Raw genomic sequence first — 16388 nt, forward strand, 5'->3', positions numbered from 1 at the left:
CTGCTTTTGAAAATCCCATTAAGCACTTGTCTGCATCTTTAGGTGCTTAAATATCTCTAAAAATCTCATCCTTAGGCACTTCTGAAAATTTTACCCAGTCTTTTAGACACCTGTTTTTTTGGCTGCAGCATGCCACTTTGACTGTTTGATGCCACAAGCTAGTACTGGCATGCAGTGACATGGCACATCTAGCTTGCCTGCTATAGACAAAAGGCCAGTTTGCAACATGCATTTGTTTTACTGTCATTTATTTTTATGACATAAAATGCTGCAAACCCTCCTCCTTTTTTAGAATCCTAATTCTTTTTTTGTGACAGCAAACATGACTTGGAGATCAGGTCAGCGCAATGATCACAATGATTGACCAGGGCAATGCTTTTTTCCTTTGTGTGACATTGTGGAGAATATTGTCTGGGATAATTCATCCTTAGAACAGCCTGTCAGGTTATCTGTTAACCTGGTTTTCCAGCACAAACAAAAATGTGTTTGAGGGAAGTGTTACTAGCTCTCTTGTCCTTTAGTGTTATCTCTGTAGTCTAAATATTTTGCTCTGTAACACTAGTTTTATGTCTCCCTCTCTTTGATTTCAACCATCTAAAACTGAAATTCAAAACCAATCATTATGGTAACTGCAATCATTGTTATGGTAAACTGTCATTCAAATTACTTATTTATTATTACATGATTTATTTTCTTATTAAATGTATTAATCTAGTTGTCAAGTCCAGCAACTGTACCTGGGGGCTCCCATAAAAGAGTGCTGTATGCTGGGATTCAGTTCAGGAATGGTGTGCAATATCTGTATTAACAATTCCTATGAGCAACGTATTTTTCTTCTTCCTTTTCTAAACTAACTCCTTCATTGTCTTAAACTAGCTTGTGAGAAGCAGGCCATTTCAAATGGCTAGAACATTTTGTAGAGGCAAGGTGGGTGAGGTAATATCTTTTATTGGACTAACTTCTGCTGGTGAGAAAGACAAGCTTTTGATCCACAAAGAGCTCTTCTGAAGGTCTGAAGTCGTTCTGTGTTGTTCAAAAGCTTGTGTCTCTCACCAGCAGAAGTTGATCCAATAAAAGATATTACCTCACCCACCTTGTCTCTCTGATATCCTAGGACCAACACAGTTACAATTTCACCACATAGAACATTCTGTGTCATTCGCATACTGAGAATGCAATTATGCTGTTCTACTATGTGTGTTAATTGCCATGGAGGAAGAATATATTGCTCCACTGGAGCAAAAACCTGCTTTAGATGCCTATGAAACTTGTTTCAGAAAACAGAAAAGCACTGTTAGTTTAAAATGTGATTTTGACGTAAAAATAGTATAGCTTTTAACTAGGGCTGTCAATTAACTGCCATTAATGCACAGCGCAATTAATGCGTGATTTTTTTTAATGCATGTTAATCTCAGACCCTCTGGGTGGGAAGGCAGCATGAGTGGCTCCGAAGAACCTGTCTGGTCCGGTGCAGTAACACAAGCTGCCACCAGAGGGCGGGAAGAGGCGGCTTGGAAAGTAAGGTAGTTCTCATCCCTGCGTTTTTAAAGTAAAAACAGGACGGCCAGGGGCTTGCTGGAGCGGCCCCCTGCCTTGCAGGGCTCACCTGAAACGCCCTCCCCATGCCTCCCAGGGCTGGAGCACGATTAATTGCGATTAATTTTTTTAATCGCTTGACAGCCCTACTTTTAGCATCATCAGTGCCATAGAAGGCATCAGGTCGCACCTCTGGTGGAGTTCCTGAGGAGTTCAAAATTTGTATTAGGTGAGATTGCAGTTGCTCAAAGTAACTGTAACTTCAGTTACTCTGAGTGTAGGACAACTGAAAAAGTGGCCAGAACTGGCTAGAAAGGGAGCCTGGTCAGGGCAGCCAGTGCGTGCTCTGATTCTGCACCTCCAATCAGCTTTGCATTGATGGAGCGCTGATGGAAATTAAAGCTGCCCCATGCAGAAACCCTACAAAGGCAACAGTATAAACAGTGCCTGCACTCCACAGGGGTAAATTACCCATGAGGCACAAAGGGGTATAATTGGTGCAAGGAGGTATAACTTACCCCTTTGTCTGCCAACTTTTTTTATATTTGACCCCTGATTGTAGTTGCAAGATGGTTTAGGTCGGTATGTTGTTGTTCAAGGAGTCCTGCATTTAATGGCCATGCCCTCCATGCACAGTGTTCTTTGTGGAACAAATTCAGATAACAAAGACCAAATTTTTAAATTACCTTCTATATGTGAGCCTGCAAATACTGAACACATACATACAGATCAGGAAGTTACATGGAGTTTTGTATTCAATTTGCAGGTGTAGGTTTCGGGCCCTTTTGAAAAATTGGTCTAGGAGATTTCTTTCTTGCAAAGGTACATCTTTCAAGATTTCTTGCTCTTTGCTTTGACATTTTTCTTATTTGGAAATAGTAGCATTTGGAATTTGTGCGTGTAGATCTTTTTAGTAATTCATTCTCACATTTGGTCTGAAGTGCCTGATTTTCTGGCTGAATGCTTTTATTTGAACTAAATATGTAGACATAACCCTCTCTTTCATAGTAAAAAAAAAAAAGGTAAATTGCATATCCACAACTTTGGTGCTGCAGTCCAAAGGCTGAGTTTTATTACTATTATGAAGGTGCATTACCAGTGAGGTGAATGCAACTAAAGGTCCCCTCCACTGAGTGGCATAGAATACATAGATATTGTCACTGGCACGTAGTCTGTGGAATTATTTTTGTTAGCCATTTCAAAATAAATAATTGAAAGTATTAGTGATGCAGCTGTAAATGTCAATGTTAGTAGACATTCATATTGAATTTTGACAAAATTAATCTCAACTGTATATAGAAAGTAGTCACTACTACTTAAAGCACACTCTTTTTAAAGCTAGTCCTTCCATATTATTATATACTGATTTGCAAACAGAAAAGTATTCCACATGCTACTTTTGACAAAAGTTAACAGAACTCCATTTTAATGGAGAAAAGCTAGTCTGAAGGCTCACCGATAGGACTCATATAAGGCCTCTTATTAAGTTTGTTTCACTTACACTAACATCTTTGTCCCCTCTTTCTTTGCTCCTAGATGCTGCTTTTTCTTTTCTTTGTGCTTTGCCTCTTTTAGGCTCTGGTGTCTGTTACTTCCATCTGAACAACAAGAAGGTAAAATTTAGTGTTCCTTATGTTTTTGTGCTACAGCATTGCACTATCATTCTGTACTTTTTGCAGGGAAGGAAAAGGCAGCCAATTTTGAATCATATTGTGCAAACAGTGTGTTATCCATTATTCTCTTCTTTTGTCCTACTTCGTATACTTTTCATATACAGTAGATTTTACAACAGCTCAGTGACATATTGTTAGCAGCCTTTTTTGTGAAGAGTGTCTTTCCTCTTGATTTTAATAGCTCATTAGTGTCTGAAGTTTCAATTGTAGGATCTATTTGTATTGGTGTAAAAAGGATTAGTCCATTTGTGTAGTAAAGTGTTTTGAGAGATGATGTGTTTTCAAAACTGAAGTGCAAAAATATATTCCCGAATACAGTAAAAGCTGTGTTATCCGGTACTTTATCAGCCAGAAAGCTCTATAAACTGGCATTTCTGATCTTCATTCAAAGTCTGGCTTATAGTCTGGTTGGCGTGGGGCCGGCAGGCTCCCTACCTGGTTCCGTTTGGCTCCCCAGAAGTGGCGACATGTCCCTGTTGCTCCTAGGCGGAGGAACGGCCACAAAGGGTTCTGAGTGTGGGAGGGGATATGGGGCATGGGCTCTTGGAGGGAGTTTGGGTGCAGGAGGGGGTTCAGGGCAGGAGGTTGGGGCAGTGTTCCCTCTAATTTTTTTCATCCATATGCGGAATGAATGTGCATCATATCGAGGTAATATGCGAATGTGCACCACCAGTAGAAACCAAAAGCCTAGATATAATATATGTTTTTTAAAAGTTACCATAGGGATAATTACTCCAGCAGGACAGGTTACGCATTTTAGAACTCACTATTCAAAGAATTAAATTTAAGCGTAAGAGAAATAAAAATTATGAAATGCATAGACTAGTAAAAAAACTAAAAGAACACACTTTGAAAGAAGTATCAAGAAGTAACAACAATACAAGTATGTGTTGGGAAGTGAGTGTGAAAGATAGTGTGTGCGCGACGGAGACGTGTTGCGGGCGCGCATATTGCCCCTTGAAGTATACTAACCCCACTTTAAGTAGATCAGTTGCCCTTTTAAGTAGATCAGCAAGTAGATCAGATGATTGAAAAAAGGCTAATATAGTGCCCATATTTTAAAAAGGGAAGAAAGAGAACCTGGGGAGCTACAGACCTGTCAGCCTCACTTCAGTCCCCAGCAAAATCATGGAGCAGGTCCTCAAGGAATCCATTTTGAAGGAGGAGGAGAGGAAGGTGATCAGGAACATTCAACATGGATTCACCAAGAGCAAGTCATGCCTGACCAACCTGATATCTCATCATAGAAGGCAAACTGGCTTTGTGGATATGGGGAATGTGGTGGATGAGATAGATCTTGACTTTAGCAAAGCTTTTGATATGGTCTCCCATAGTATTCTTGCCAGCAAGTTAAAGAAGTATGGATTAGATGAATGGACTATAAGGTGGATAGAAAGCTGGCTAGATTGTTGGGCTCAACAGGTAGCGATCAATGGCTCGATGTCTAGTTGGCAGCCGGTATCAAGTGGAGTGCCCCAGGGGTCGTTCCTGGGACCGGCTTTGTTCAACATCTTTATTAATGATCTGGATGATGGGATGAATTGCACCCTCAGCAAGTTTGCAGACGACACTAAGCTTGGGGGAGAGGTAGATATGCTTGAGGGTAGGGATAGGGTACCCCCCACCTGCACAGCAAGTAGGAGGCTCCTGGGAGCAGCTCCAAGGCAGAAGGCAAGAGCAACATGCGGCAGTGGGTGGAGGGACACCTGAACTGTGCAACATTTGATAGCCTGCTTGTAGCTTACAGGGAATTTAGGGGTGGGCAGCTGGCCACGGGGGCTGCCCCAGCAGCAGCTGGTGTGGCTGTGGAAGTCATGGAGCTCCTGGAAAGTCATGGAATCCGTTACCTCCGTGACAGGCTCTCAGCCTTGCTTATAGCTTCTTCTCACAGAAAACAACCTGACAGGGTCACTACCCAAGTGGTCTCTTTCTTTAATGAAGGAGAGTGAGGAATGAATTTAGAGTCTTTGACCTCCAATTGTCATGCAGAATGACCACTTGCTTTGAAATTAGCACTTTTCTGTTAAAGTTCTTCATTTGCATTCCACACGGCTTCTTTCTCCTTTGATGGGTTATTTAGTTACAGGTGTGTACACAATGTAAATGTGTACATTATAATGGGATCTAGATAAGTGAAAAAAATGAAAGTAACATCCCATTTGTTTTCATGAAGTTTAATCATTGTCATTGCCCTTCTCTGCACTTTTTTCAAATCTAATATATCTTTTTTGAGATGGAGCAACCAGAACTGCACTCAGTATTCAAATACCATGGATTTATATAGTGCCATTATGATATTTTCTGTTTTATTATCTATCCTCTTCTTAATGGTTCTATCACTCTGTTAGCTTTTGTGACTGCTGCTGCATGTTGAGTGGATATTTTCAGAGAATATCCAGGGTGACTCCAAGATCTCTTTCTTGAGTGGTAACAAGTAATTTAGACCCCATCATTTTATGTGCATAGTTGGAATGATTTTTTCCAATGTGAATTACTTAGCATTTACCAACATTGAATTTCATCTGCCATTTTGTTGCCCAATCACCCAGTTTTATGAGGTCCCTTTGTAAATCTCAGCTGTCAGTGTTGGACATTGTATCATCTATACATTTTGCCACCTTACTGTTCACTCCCTTTTACAGATCATTTATGAATATGTTGAATAGCACTGGTCCCTGTACAGATCCTTGGGGGACCTGGCTATCTGCCTTTTTCCTCTGTGAAAACTGACCATTTATTCCTATCCTTTGTTTCCTGTCTTTTACCCAGTTACTGATCCATGAGGGGTCCTTCCTTCTTATCCCATGACTGCTTACTTTGGTTAAGAACCTTTGGTGAGGGATCTTGTCAAAGACTTTCTGAAAGTCCAAGTACACTACGTCCACTGGATCACCCTTGTCCACATGTTTGTTGACCCCCTCAAAGAATTCTAATAGATTGGTGAGGCATGATTTCCTTTTATAAAAGCTGTGTTGACTCAGCCCTAACATATTGTGTTTATCTAGGTGTCTGATAATTCTGTTCTTGACTATAGTTTCAACCAGTTTGCCTGGTTAGGCTTACTGCCTGTAATTGCCAGCATCAACTCTAAAGCCTTTTTAAAAAAAATTGGCATTACGTTAGCTATCCTTCAGTAATCTGGTGCAGAGGCTAGGGTGACCAGATGTCCCGATTTTATAGGGACAGTTCCAATTTTTGGGTCTTTTTCTTATATAGGCTCCTATTACCCCCATCTCCTGTCCCGATTTTTCACACTTGCTATCTGGTCAACCTAGAAGAGGCTGATTTAATTGATAGGTTACATACTAGAATTAGTAGTTCTACAATTTCATATTTGATTTCCTTCAGAACTCTTGCATGAATACCAACTGGTCTTGGTGACTTATTACTATTTAGTTTATCATTTTGTTCCACCTTTACTAATGCCTTAGCCTGGAACAGTTCCTGTTGTCACCTAAAAAAAATGGCTCGGGTTTGGGGATTTCTCCCACATCCCGTGCAGTGAAGACAGATGCAAAGAATTAATTTAGCTTTTCCACAATGGCTTTGTCTTCCTTGAGTGTTTCCTTAGCACCTGGGTTGTCCAATGTCCCACTTGGACTATTTGGCAGGCTTCCTGCTTCAGATGTACTTAAAATATTTTTTGCTGTTAGTTTGTGTCTTTAACTAGTTGCCCTTTGCATTCTTTCTTGGCCTGCCTTATTATACTTTTACACTTGATTTGCCACCGTTTGTTCCTTTATATTTTCCTCCATAGGATTTGATTTTTAAAGGGTGCCTTTTTGCCTCTAAGCACCTCTTTTACTCTGTTTAGCCTGGGAAAGGGGTTCTCCCACTGCAAATAGTACCTCCTTGTGGCTGCTCTGGGGATCGGGGGGAGGATAGTTCAGTGGTTTGAGCATTGGCCTGCTAAACCCAGGGTTGTGAGTTCAATCCTTGAGGGGGCCATTTAGGGATTTAGTTGGGGATTGGTCCTGCTTTGAGCAGGGGGTTGGACTAGATGATCTCCTGAGGTCCCTAATAATCTATGATTCTATCATCAGCTCTCACCCAGTCTGGTAAGTGCTTCCTTCTATCTGTTACTCAAGCTATGACCTCTCACTCTTTGTGACTCAGCCCTCCAGCCAGATCACTATATAGTCCTCCCCTTCTGGATAGCCAAGTCTCTCTAAACCAGCTGTCTGGTTGGCACCTCTCAAAATCCTGTGCCACTTCCCAGTGGCTGTTAAGGGAACTCAGGCACACCCTCTACACTGGGTTCCAGCCCAGGAACCCTGTAACAAGCACTCAGGGTCTACCCCTTGCTGCTGTTTCCCTGGACTTCTTCCTACCTTGCCCTCTCAGGCTTCCTTTCCCTATAACTCCTCTGGGGTTAACCCTTTTTGGGCTTATTTTTTCTTGGGTTTTCTCCTCTCCTTTCTGCTCCCAGCCTCTGTCCAGCAGCCTCTTTCTGCCCTGAGATACTTGGCTTTATACAAACCCTGCCTGTTCCTGTCCAGGTGAGCTTCATCCTTTAATTAGTCCTCATTGCTCCCTGGCTCCTCCTCAAACTGCAGCCTAGATGGATAATTAGCCCAATTAGCCAGCTTAACCCCTTCAGTGGCTGGTGTGCGATGAACGCCCCATCACATAGCCATAGAAGCATTTTTGGTCCTATTACTGTTTTTTTTTAAATTTGGGGTGTAGTAAGTGCAGGCCCTGATAAAGGCCCAGTATGAGGCCTGAGGCCTGAACTAAAGTAATGGACAAGACTTAGCTAAAAAGCAAAGTAAGGCTGTGAGCTGAAGGCCGGCTCGGTTCACAGAAGCTGGCAAGAAAAGGGCTGATGTTGCATAAACATATATTCACCTAGCATACCGAAGTATAAACACAGCACCAGAATACACTGTACTGGAACATTCCATAGATGATAAAGGACAAGCCGACCCATCCCAATGACAGGGGCAAAAGGGTAAAATGATGGATAGAGTTGTTTTGATCGAACCAACATGTACAAGGTAAGAGGTGGCACCTTAATACGTAGAGAGGTTGAATCTTGCTGCGTAGAGGGGTTGCACCTCAATACGTCAGGTGTGATGTGTAACTTGTTTGTACCTGTGTATAAGAATGCATCCCGGGGCCGATGTCTTTGTCCAGCCGAGGGGGCAGTGGAAAATCCCGCCACTGACTGAGCCAGGTCCATTGCCAAGAGGCACTTTCTCGTAGTATGCCCTGAGTTAGGCTAAGAAACCTACAGGGAACTGCAATTGTGTCCGAGGTTGCAATAAACCTAGTCAATGTGACTTTGCATCTTACTAGACTCTGTGGTTATTGGGGGTTCTCGTCGGGTCTGCTGTGTCAGCTATCTGCGCAGAGCTGGGACAGCACACAGAGGGAACACACGCACGCAGCCGAGTGATATCAACATTGGAGAAAGCAGAGCACCACACTGGTAGCACTCTGACAACACGGGGTATACTTTTAGTTTGAGCCTTGATTATGGTGTTTTTTTAAATAGTTTTTATGCAGTTTGCAGGCATTTCACCCTTGCTACTGTTCCTTTTAATTTCCATTTTCCAACCTTCCTCATTTTTCTGTAGTTCCCCTTTTTGAAGTTAAATGCTACTGTGGTAAGTTTATTTGGCATTTTTCCTCCTACAAGGATGTTAAATTTAATTACATTATGGTCGCTATTACCAAGCAATCAGCTGTATTCACTTCCTGGACCAGATCCTGTGCTTCACTTAGGACTAAATTAAGAATTGCCTCTTCCCTTGTGGGTTCCGGGACAAGCTGCTCCAAGAAGCAGTCATTTATGGTGTCTAGAAATTTTGTTTCTGCAGCCCTTTCTGAGGTCAATATGAGAATAGTTGAAATCCACTATGATGATTGTGTTTTTTTGCCTTTGTAGCCTGTCTAATATCACTGAGTGATTTCATAAGCACCGTCACCATACTGGTCAAGCTGTCAATAAATATTCCTACTGCTGTCTTCTTCTTCTTCAAGCATGGAATTTCTATCCATAAAGATTCTGTGGTACAGTTTGATTCATTTAAGATTTTTACTTTATTTGATTCTATGCTTTCTTTCATATACAGTATCACACCCCCACCAGCACAACCTACTCTGTCATTCCTGTGTATTTTGTACCCTTGTATTACCGTGTCCCACTGATTATCCTCATTTCACCAGGTTTCTGTGATTCCTATTATATCAATATCCTCATTTAATGCCAGGCATTTTAGTTCACCCATCTTAGTATTTAGACTTCTAGCATTTTTATATAAGCTCTTTTACTACTCATTGGCTCCTACCTGTACATTAACAACTTCTTTCCTATCATCTTTACTAGGATATACAGTTCTCCCTTTAATAAACTCATCCCTAAGGGACATCTCTGCCTGGCTGGCTTTCCCCTGTCCCTTAGTTTAAAAAATCCTCTACAACCTTTTAAACTGTACATGCCAGCAATCTGGTTTCATTTTGGTGTAAGTGGAGCTTGTCCTTCCTATATGTGCTCTTTCTTTTCCAAAAGGTTCCCCAGTTCCTAACAAACCTAAAACCGTCTTCTGTTTGCCATCGGCTTATCCACGCATTGAGACCCTGCAGTTTCTGGCCTGGTGCACATAACTGGAAGCTTTTCAGAGAATGCTACCATGGAGGTCCTGGACTTTAGTGTCTTAATTGGCAGCCTAAATTTGGCCTCCATAACCTCTCTCCTACCTTTGCCTATATCATTGGTACCCACATGCACCACCACTGGCTCCTCCATAGCACTGCACATAAGTCTGTTCAGATGTCTTGTGAGAGCCACAACCTTTGCACCCAGCAGGCAATTTACCATGTGGTTCTCCAGGTCATCACAAACCCAACTATCAACATTGCTAATAATCAAATCCTCTGTTACTATTTCCTTGCTGTTCCTAGTAACTGGGGTTCTCTCCCCCTGGAGGGGATCTCCTCAGTACAAGAGGAAACCATGACATCATCTGGAAGGAGGGTCCAAAATATTGAATAGTTTTTTTTTCTCTGCTCCAGCTTGATGTTCTCCTTCTGAAGAGAGGCTGTCAGACTGAGGGTGGAACTGCTCTGTTGTGTCCCTGAAAGTGTCCTCTGCATACCTCTCTGTCTCCCTTAGCTCCTGCATTTCAGCTACTCTGGCTTCCAGAACCCAAACACTCTCTCTGAGGGCCATGAGCTACTTGACCCATATGCACACATACACCACCTGCCCTGAGGCAGGTAGTCTCACATGCTACTTTCAGTGTAATAAACTGGATAGTTCCCACTCTGCAACTGAATTTCTGCCTGCACTATTTTTACTCTTGCATCTTTTTTTTAAAGTTGGTTAATTTTGATTGGTGGGGAGGGGTTGGTTTATTGGCCTAAGTTTAGAATATGTTTGTTAGATGTATTGGGTTCTCTCCTCCTCATTCTCCCTTTCTTTACTAGGGAGTTTTCTGACGTTCTTCTTAATAGTTAGGTTATAGTCCCTCGGCCTCCTCCCCCTGCTGCTGAACTCTCACTGCAGCCAAACTCTCCTTACCTTGGTTGTTTACTTTGTCTTGTGCTGTCTTTATTTTGTTGCTGGATTTTCTCTGCTTGAGAGCTGGACCTCGAAGCAGGGCTGGCTCTGGCTTTTTTGCCACCCCAAGCACAAAAAACCCCCAAAAAACTGCAGGGGCCGGAGTGGCGAAGCGCGCGCACACACACACACAAAAAACCACCTGCGGGGCGACCGGAGCGGCAAAGCACACGCACACACAAAAAAACACCTGCGGGGCGGCTGGAGTGGCAAAGCACACGCACACACAAAAAACACCTGCGGGGCGGCCGGAGCGGTAAAGCAGGAAGAGGGGGGAAAAAAACCCCGCGGGGCGGCTGGAGCAGCAAAGCAGAAGAAAAACCAAAAACAAAACCTGCAGGGCAGCCAGAGCCAGGGTACAGGGGGACTCCTTGTGCTGCAGATGTGCAGCGGAGTGCGTGCCCGGTCTAGCGGGGGTGAAAGGGAAGGAGCGGGGCGGGAGAGAGAGAGAAGGAGGGAGGCCAGGGCCGGGAGGGCTCTATACCGCTCCGTTTGGCTGGGAGGGAAGGACGCGGGCTGCCCTGCCGAGTTTGCTGCAGGGTGCTCCCCTCCTCCGCGCTGCCGCCACCCTCTACAGGGCGGCCGGAGCAGCAAACCAAAAAGAAAAAGGAAAAAAAAAAAGGGTGGCCAGAATGCCGCCCCTTGGAATCTGCCGCCCCAAGCATGAGCTTGCTCGGCTGGTGCCTGGAGCCGGCCCTGCCTCAAAGGAATGCCTCTCTCAACTCCCTCGCAAAGCTCTTGTTCGCTGCTCCTCTTTGCTAGCTCCTTTGGTCGCTTAGTAGCTGGCTTTTTAAACCCCTTTTCTCCCTGAGGAGAGAGCCTTCAACCTCTCAGCAGAGGGCTTTGTATATGAGCTTCACCCCCTCTCAGCCACCCAAGTATAAGGTTGTGCTAGGTTGGCAGTTTGGAGTTGTTACCCAACCCCTGTGTACAGGGACCCAGTCTAGGGTTGTCATCCCCGAGATATAAAAACTCGGGCATCCAAGATGATCCTGGGCCTATAAAATTGGACAGCCGGCAGTGTGTACTGAGCACCTTTACAGATTTCCTGGGACAGCTACCTCAAAAAAGGGAAGTTCCTAGAAAAACTGGGCAGATGGCAACCCTATCCCAGCTTCATGGGGTGAGAGTGACAGTCACCCCTCCCCATCAGATGCTAGGAGACTAGTAAAACATGCTCATGATTATATGTAATTCATTATTACCCCCTAAGTGACTTTGTCATCTTATTATAAACCTCATCTTCCCTTTTTCTGCCCTTATGGATAGTTGCTTTCTCATGTTGCTTCATGTTTAAAATTAAATTGTATGCTATTTGGGGAGAGGACCATATTTTCATTTGTTCTGGATGGGCCACAGAAAACTTCAGATACTGTACAAATAATAATAATTAATTTTTATATAATCTAAACTGCTGATTATCAAGATGTGGTTGTGTTATAATATATTTTTTAAAATAAACTTGTTAGAGAATGTGTGTATACAAATCAGCTTACTGAACAATTGAAACATAGTGCTAGAAGTAAATAGATATTGTGCCTTGTCAGAACTAAGAAATGTCCTGACTTTGTTTTCCTAAGGAATAATACAAGGAACATAATGGACAGGATGTGAGTCCACTGCCTTTATTGCTAGTTTACATATTCAGAATATTGATTGGTGACCTTATGTTTTATTGACATTTCCTTTGTCAAAATATAATAAATATTAGCTCGCTTCCATAACTGCCCCAAAATTTATTTTTTGAACTGGATGGCCCTGAGAATTTCGTGTCATCCGACGAAGTGGGTATTCACCCACAAAAGCTCATGCTCCAATACATCTGTTAGTCTGGATCTGTAAAAGCAGCAAAGAGTCCTGTGGCACCTTATAGACTAACACGGCTACCTCTATGATACTCAGATACCAGTGTGCATGTTTAAATACAGTAATTGTGCATGAGAGCAGCCATGCAAGCAAAACATCTAACTCAAGCAATTTAAAAAAAATTATCCAGCTGGTTGCAGCATCTGCTTAAGTAACAACAGAGGAAGCACTAAGTGTGATTTGTAGCAATTACAAAGCTGAGGGCAGTCGAGTGTTAATACTCCATACACATTACAACTAATAGCTACAGTCTGTTCTAATCAACCCAGGAAGGGATAACTTGTCTGAAATATTTACCAAGATACTGTAGCAGAATTAATGAGAACTTTTATGCATTTTTCATTTTCAATAGATTACTTTTAATTTACCTCATTTACAATAGTTATTTCCTTCTTTTAGGAAGGAACAACCAAAATTGGAAGATGTGATTCAGACCAGGAGCAGGATATTGGTAAGAGACTAAGATTACAGAGGATTTTATAGTGTGTTCTGTCAACCCAGGTGCTTTTGCTTGCCTAGCATAACAGTCTAATAGTCATTTTTCTTCACCAGCAGTCTCCATGTGAGAAGTTGAGAAGAGAATAACTGCTTGTAGGTTTGCTATATAATAAAGTGTTGCTGCTATTTATTGGGTCAAGAAACACCATGAAAGTAATTGAGAATCTACAAGTTTTTCCCCAGTAGGGTAAATTTACATTAGGGATTGAAAATTATTGTGGTTCAAAGCCCAGAACTTGCTCTATTCATTCTGGTTTTAAACCACCCCCACACCCCCAGTAAATAAATAAATTAAAATAAAATAAAAATAAAAAAATTATAGAGAAGGAAACTAGCAAACTGGGTTTCCTGTGGTTCAATATATTTCTTTCTAGCTATGCTGGGTCATGGATGTTGGATCTTAAAATTACTTAATTTTCATTATCTCCCCCTCCCCCTTTTCGTTTCTGATGTGATTTTTTTTAGCAGCCACAATTTCAAGAAGTACCAAAACTAGTAGAAACTGACATTTAATACTGAAATTGGAAACAGGTTGGAATCCCATCTTTGATAAATCATCAGTCTCTAGCTCTAGTATTTAGTGAAATATCAGCTATTAAAATGTCACAGTTAAAATAGCATGATTACAGGTCCTGATAGCTTACAACTTGCTAGGGATAGAAACCTTTTGGAAGAACAGTACAAATACTTTCAGACCAGTAAACTTTTCCAAAAAACGATCCTGAACTCATAATCAGAGGAGAAATTTAGGTTTCAATATGGTGCATAGGATTGTTCTTTGACCATAGTACTGTGTAGTTAGTGTACTTACCTGCACTGGAAGCTTTTGTTCTAAAGCAAATGTGGAAAAGAGTTTTTAAAATAAACCTAAAATGATCCAATAAAAATGACCTACAATTTTTAGTTCTGCAGGGTCAGTGGATTGAAAGGAACCATTGTATTATAGACAACAAGTGTGGGCTTGTGACACTGCGGCCAGTCCAGGGAGCATATTGTACTGTAAATGGACAGGAAGTCACTGGTGCTTGTCGTCTGTCACAAGGTGAGTCTTCGGTTCCTTTTTGTGGTAATGATACAGGTATCAGCAGGTGAATACAGTAAAATACTGAGAGAGTAAATATTGTAAATCCATTCCTCAGCATTCCTTAGGGTGGATCAATATAACCTAATAACCCTCTGAGTTCAGAAACTAGGATCTATTGAAGTCATACACCTCTACTAAATGGGTGGACATACGTGTTATGTTATAATGAAACAGTTGTGGTAATGTTAAGATTAATTTTAGCTGCAGTAATTCTTAGTTCTCTGAAAATGGAAGGCGTATTCAGGATTGCTCCTGACCAGTAAGGTAATGGGTTAAGTAGAACCCCTGTAACATGTCCACTGCAAAAGCCATAAGGGCTTGGCTTTCTGTGGTCTGTACTAGAATGGTTGAACTACCTTAGACTTCATTTCTCATTGGAATCAGATTTTTGTCAAAATTGTAGATGTTGAGCTACAGAGTACAGGGGAGTGTCTCTGAATTCAAAGTTAGGGTTAGAGATTTAAGGCAGGGTTTACAAAAGCACCTAACAAACTCTATTGATGTTGCTGGAACAGGCCCTTATTGTGGTTTCAAAAGCAAACACTGGGAAGCCACTTTTCTTGGCTGCACAGAGCTTCTGCTGTTAGGAGATGCTGCTTCTTTCACACACCACCAGCAGACAGTCTTATTCAGCTTATTAGGGCAAGTCCTTGTCTTATTACTGTGAAGTCTTATTAGGAGTGGTTTAAATTGTATGTACCATGGATACACATCAAATTCCAGATGTTTGATAAATTTTATCTTCATAGTTTCCTTTTTTTTTTTTTTTTTTTTTTAAACAGGAGGTCTTGTTGTCCTGGGCAAGGCTCATAAATTTAGGTTCAACCACCCAGCAGAGGCTGCCATTTTAAGACAAAGAAGATTGGTAAGTTTTGAGACTTTATATTTTTCTTTCCTAAATTTCTTCATTGGTGACCAACCTTCTTATTTCATTTTAAAAGCAAATATGAAATATATAATGTTTCTTCATATCTACTTATTTACTTGCCTCATTTCCTCCTTCTAATGGTCTGTTGTAACACTAAACCATTGTGGATGGACACCGGTGCCGTTTGCAGAGTTGCTTAGCAAAAGAAAATGCAGATCCTCTTAAATCATTTAACATGTCCTTGTTTTCTAGTCATTACTTCACTGGGGTTGAAACAATATAACTAAAGGCAGAATACTAAAGGGGAAAGACAATTTAAAAACATTCCACAATCAATAATATTCTGAGTTATCCTCTTTATGGTATTAGCTCACCGTTCAGCATTAATACACTAAAAACAATTTTAGATGGCGAAATTATAGAATTAATATATTGAGTGCCCCAGTATGATTATCCATGTAGATGTTGTTACAAGAATCAGAGTTAGAGATTGAAAGTAAAAATTGATAAAAGGAAATACTTTTTATATGGTGTATAAAAAGGGAACTCACTACTGCAGGATATTATTTAGAAAATAGTTTATTCAGATTTCCAAACAGACTTAGACATCTGTAAGGTCATTGGGACAAGGACCATGCCTCTATTCTGCGGCACATATTAACAGCAGCAATAATATGTTGAAACCTGCTAGGTTGTTTTAATATTTCTTCTTCCTGCTCCCATCTTGTTTTTTAATAGATTAGTGAAGCCTCCCCCGTATTGAGCAGCAAATCTTTGGAATGGCTGGACTTGGATGGAGATTTCGCTCCTTCCCCTTCCTATATCTTTTCTCCACTTGAAAAAGAAAGGTAAGTTTAAAAGAAGTATTCACTGGAATGGAACTTCCCTGGAGCCCGGGTTCATTTCAAAGAGAAGTGGAATGCATAGGTCCCATCATATTTTATTTACTTCTTTAGATTTAAATTATAATGATGAGAGGAATAGCTCCATCAGGAGAGATTGAGAGAGAACCACCCCTGATTACCCTATGCCCTGGTGGTCAGGGCACTCACCTGGGCTATAAAAGACCTAAGTTCGAGTCCTTCAAATCAGGCAGAGTAAGGATTTAAAAACAGGTCTCCTACATTCCAGATGAGTGCCCTAAGCATGGGCTATTGGATATCCTGGGATACACACACCTCAGTCCCCCAAAAATGCTCTATATGGTCACCCCCAACGTCTTTTGTATGAGGCCAAATCTGATATGCATGCTCTGAGAACACCTACTGGACTGAGCCCTGCAGGTGAGATAGCTGGGTA

The 16388-nt window shown here is 41.6% G+C and overlaps 1 protein-coding gene across 11 annotated transcripts in view; it reads left to right on the forward strand.

Annotated features, from left to right (window-relative positions):
* Positions 1–16388, forward strand: part of STARD9 (StAR related lipid transfer domain containing 9) — a 174345-nt gene that overhangs the window by 102568 nt on the left and 55389 nt on the right. For all 11 annotated transcript variants that reach the window (XR_005597982.1, XR_005597981.1, XR_005597980.1 and 8 more), the window contains 4 exons: positions 13039–13090; positions 14042–14179; positions 15004–15086; positions 15828–15937. Coding sequence is in view for 8 of the 11 variants with exons in the window: in XM_039536971.1 (XP_039392905.1) it covers positions 13039–13090; positions 14042–14179; positions 15004–15086; positions 15828–15937 (383 nt within the window). In the remaining 3 variants the exon portion in view is untranslated. The remainder of the gene's footprint in view (positions 1–13038; positions 13091–14041; positions 14180–15003; positions 15087–15827; positions 15938–16388) is intronic.

This window comes from Mauremys reevesii, linkage group 4 (assembly GCF_016161935.1).
Source record: "Mauremys reevesii isolate NIE-2019 linkage group 4, ASM1616193v1, whole genome shotgun sequence".
Taxonomy (NCBI): Eukaryota; Metazoa; Chordata; order Testudines; family Geoemydidae; genus Mauremys; species Mauremys reevesii.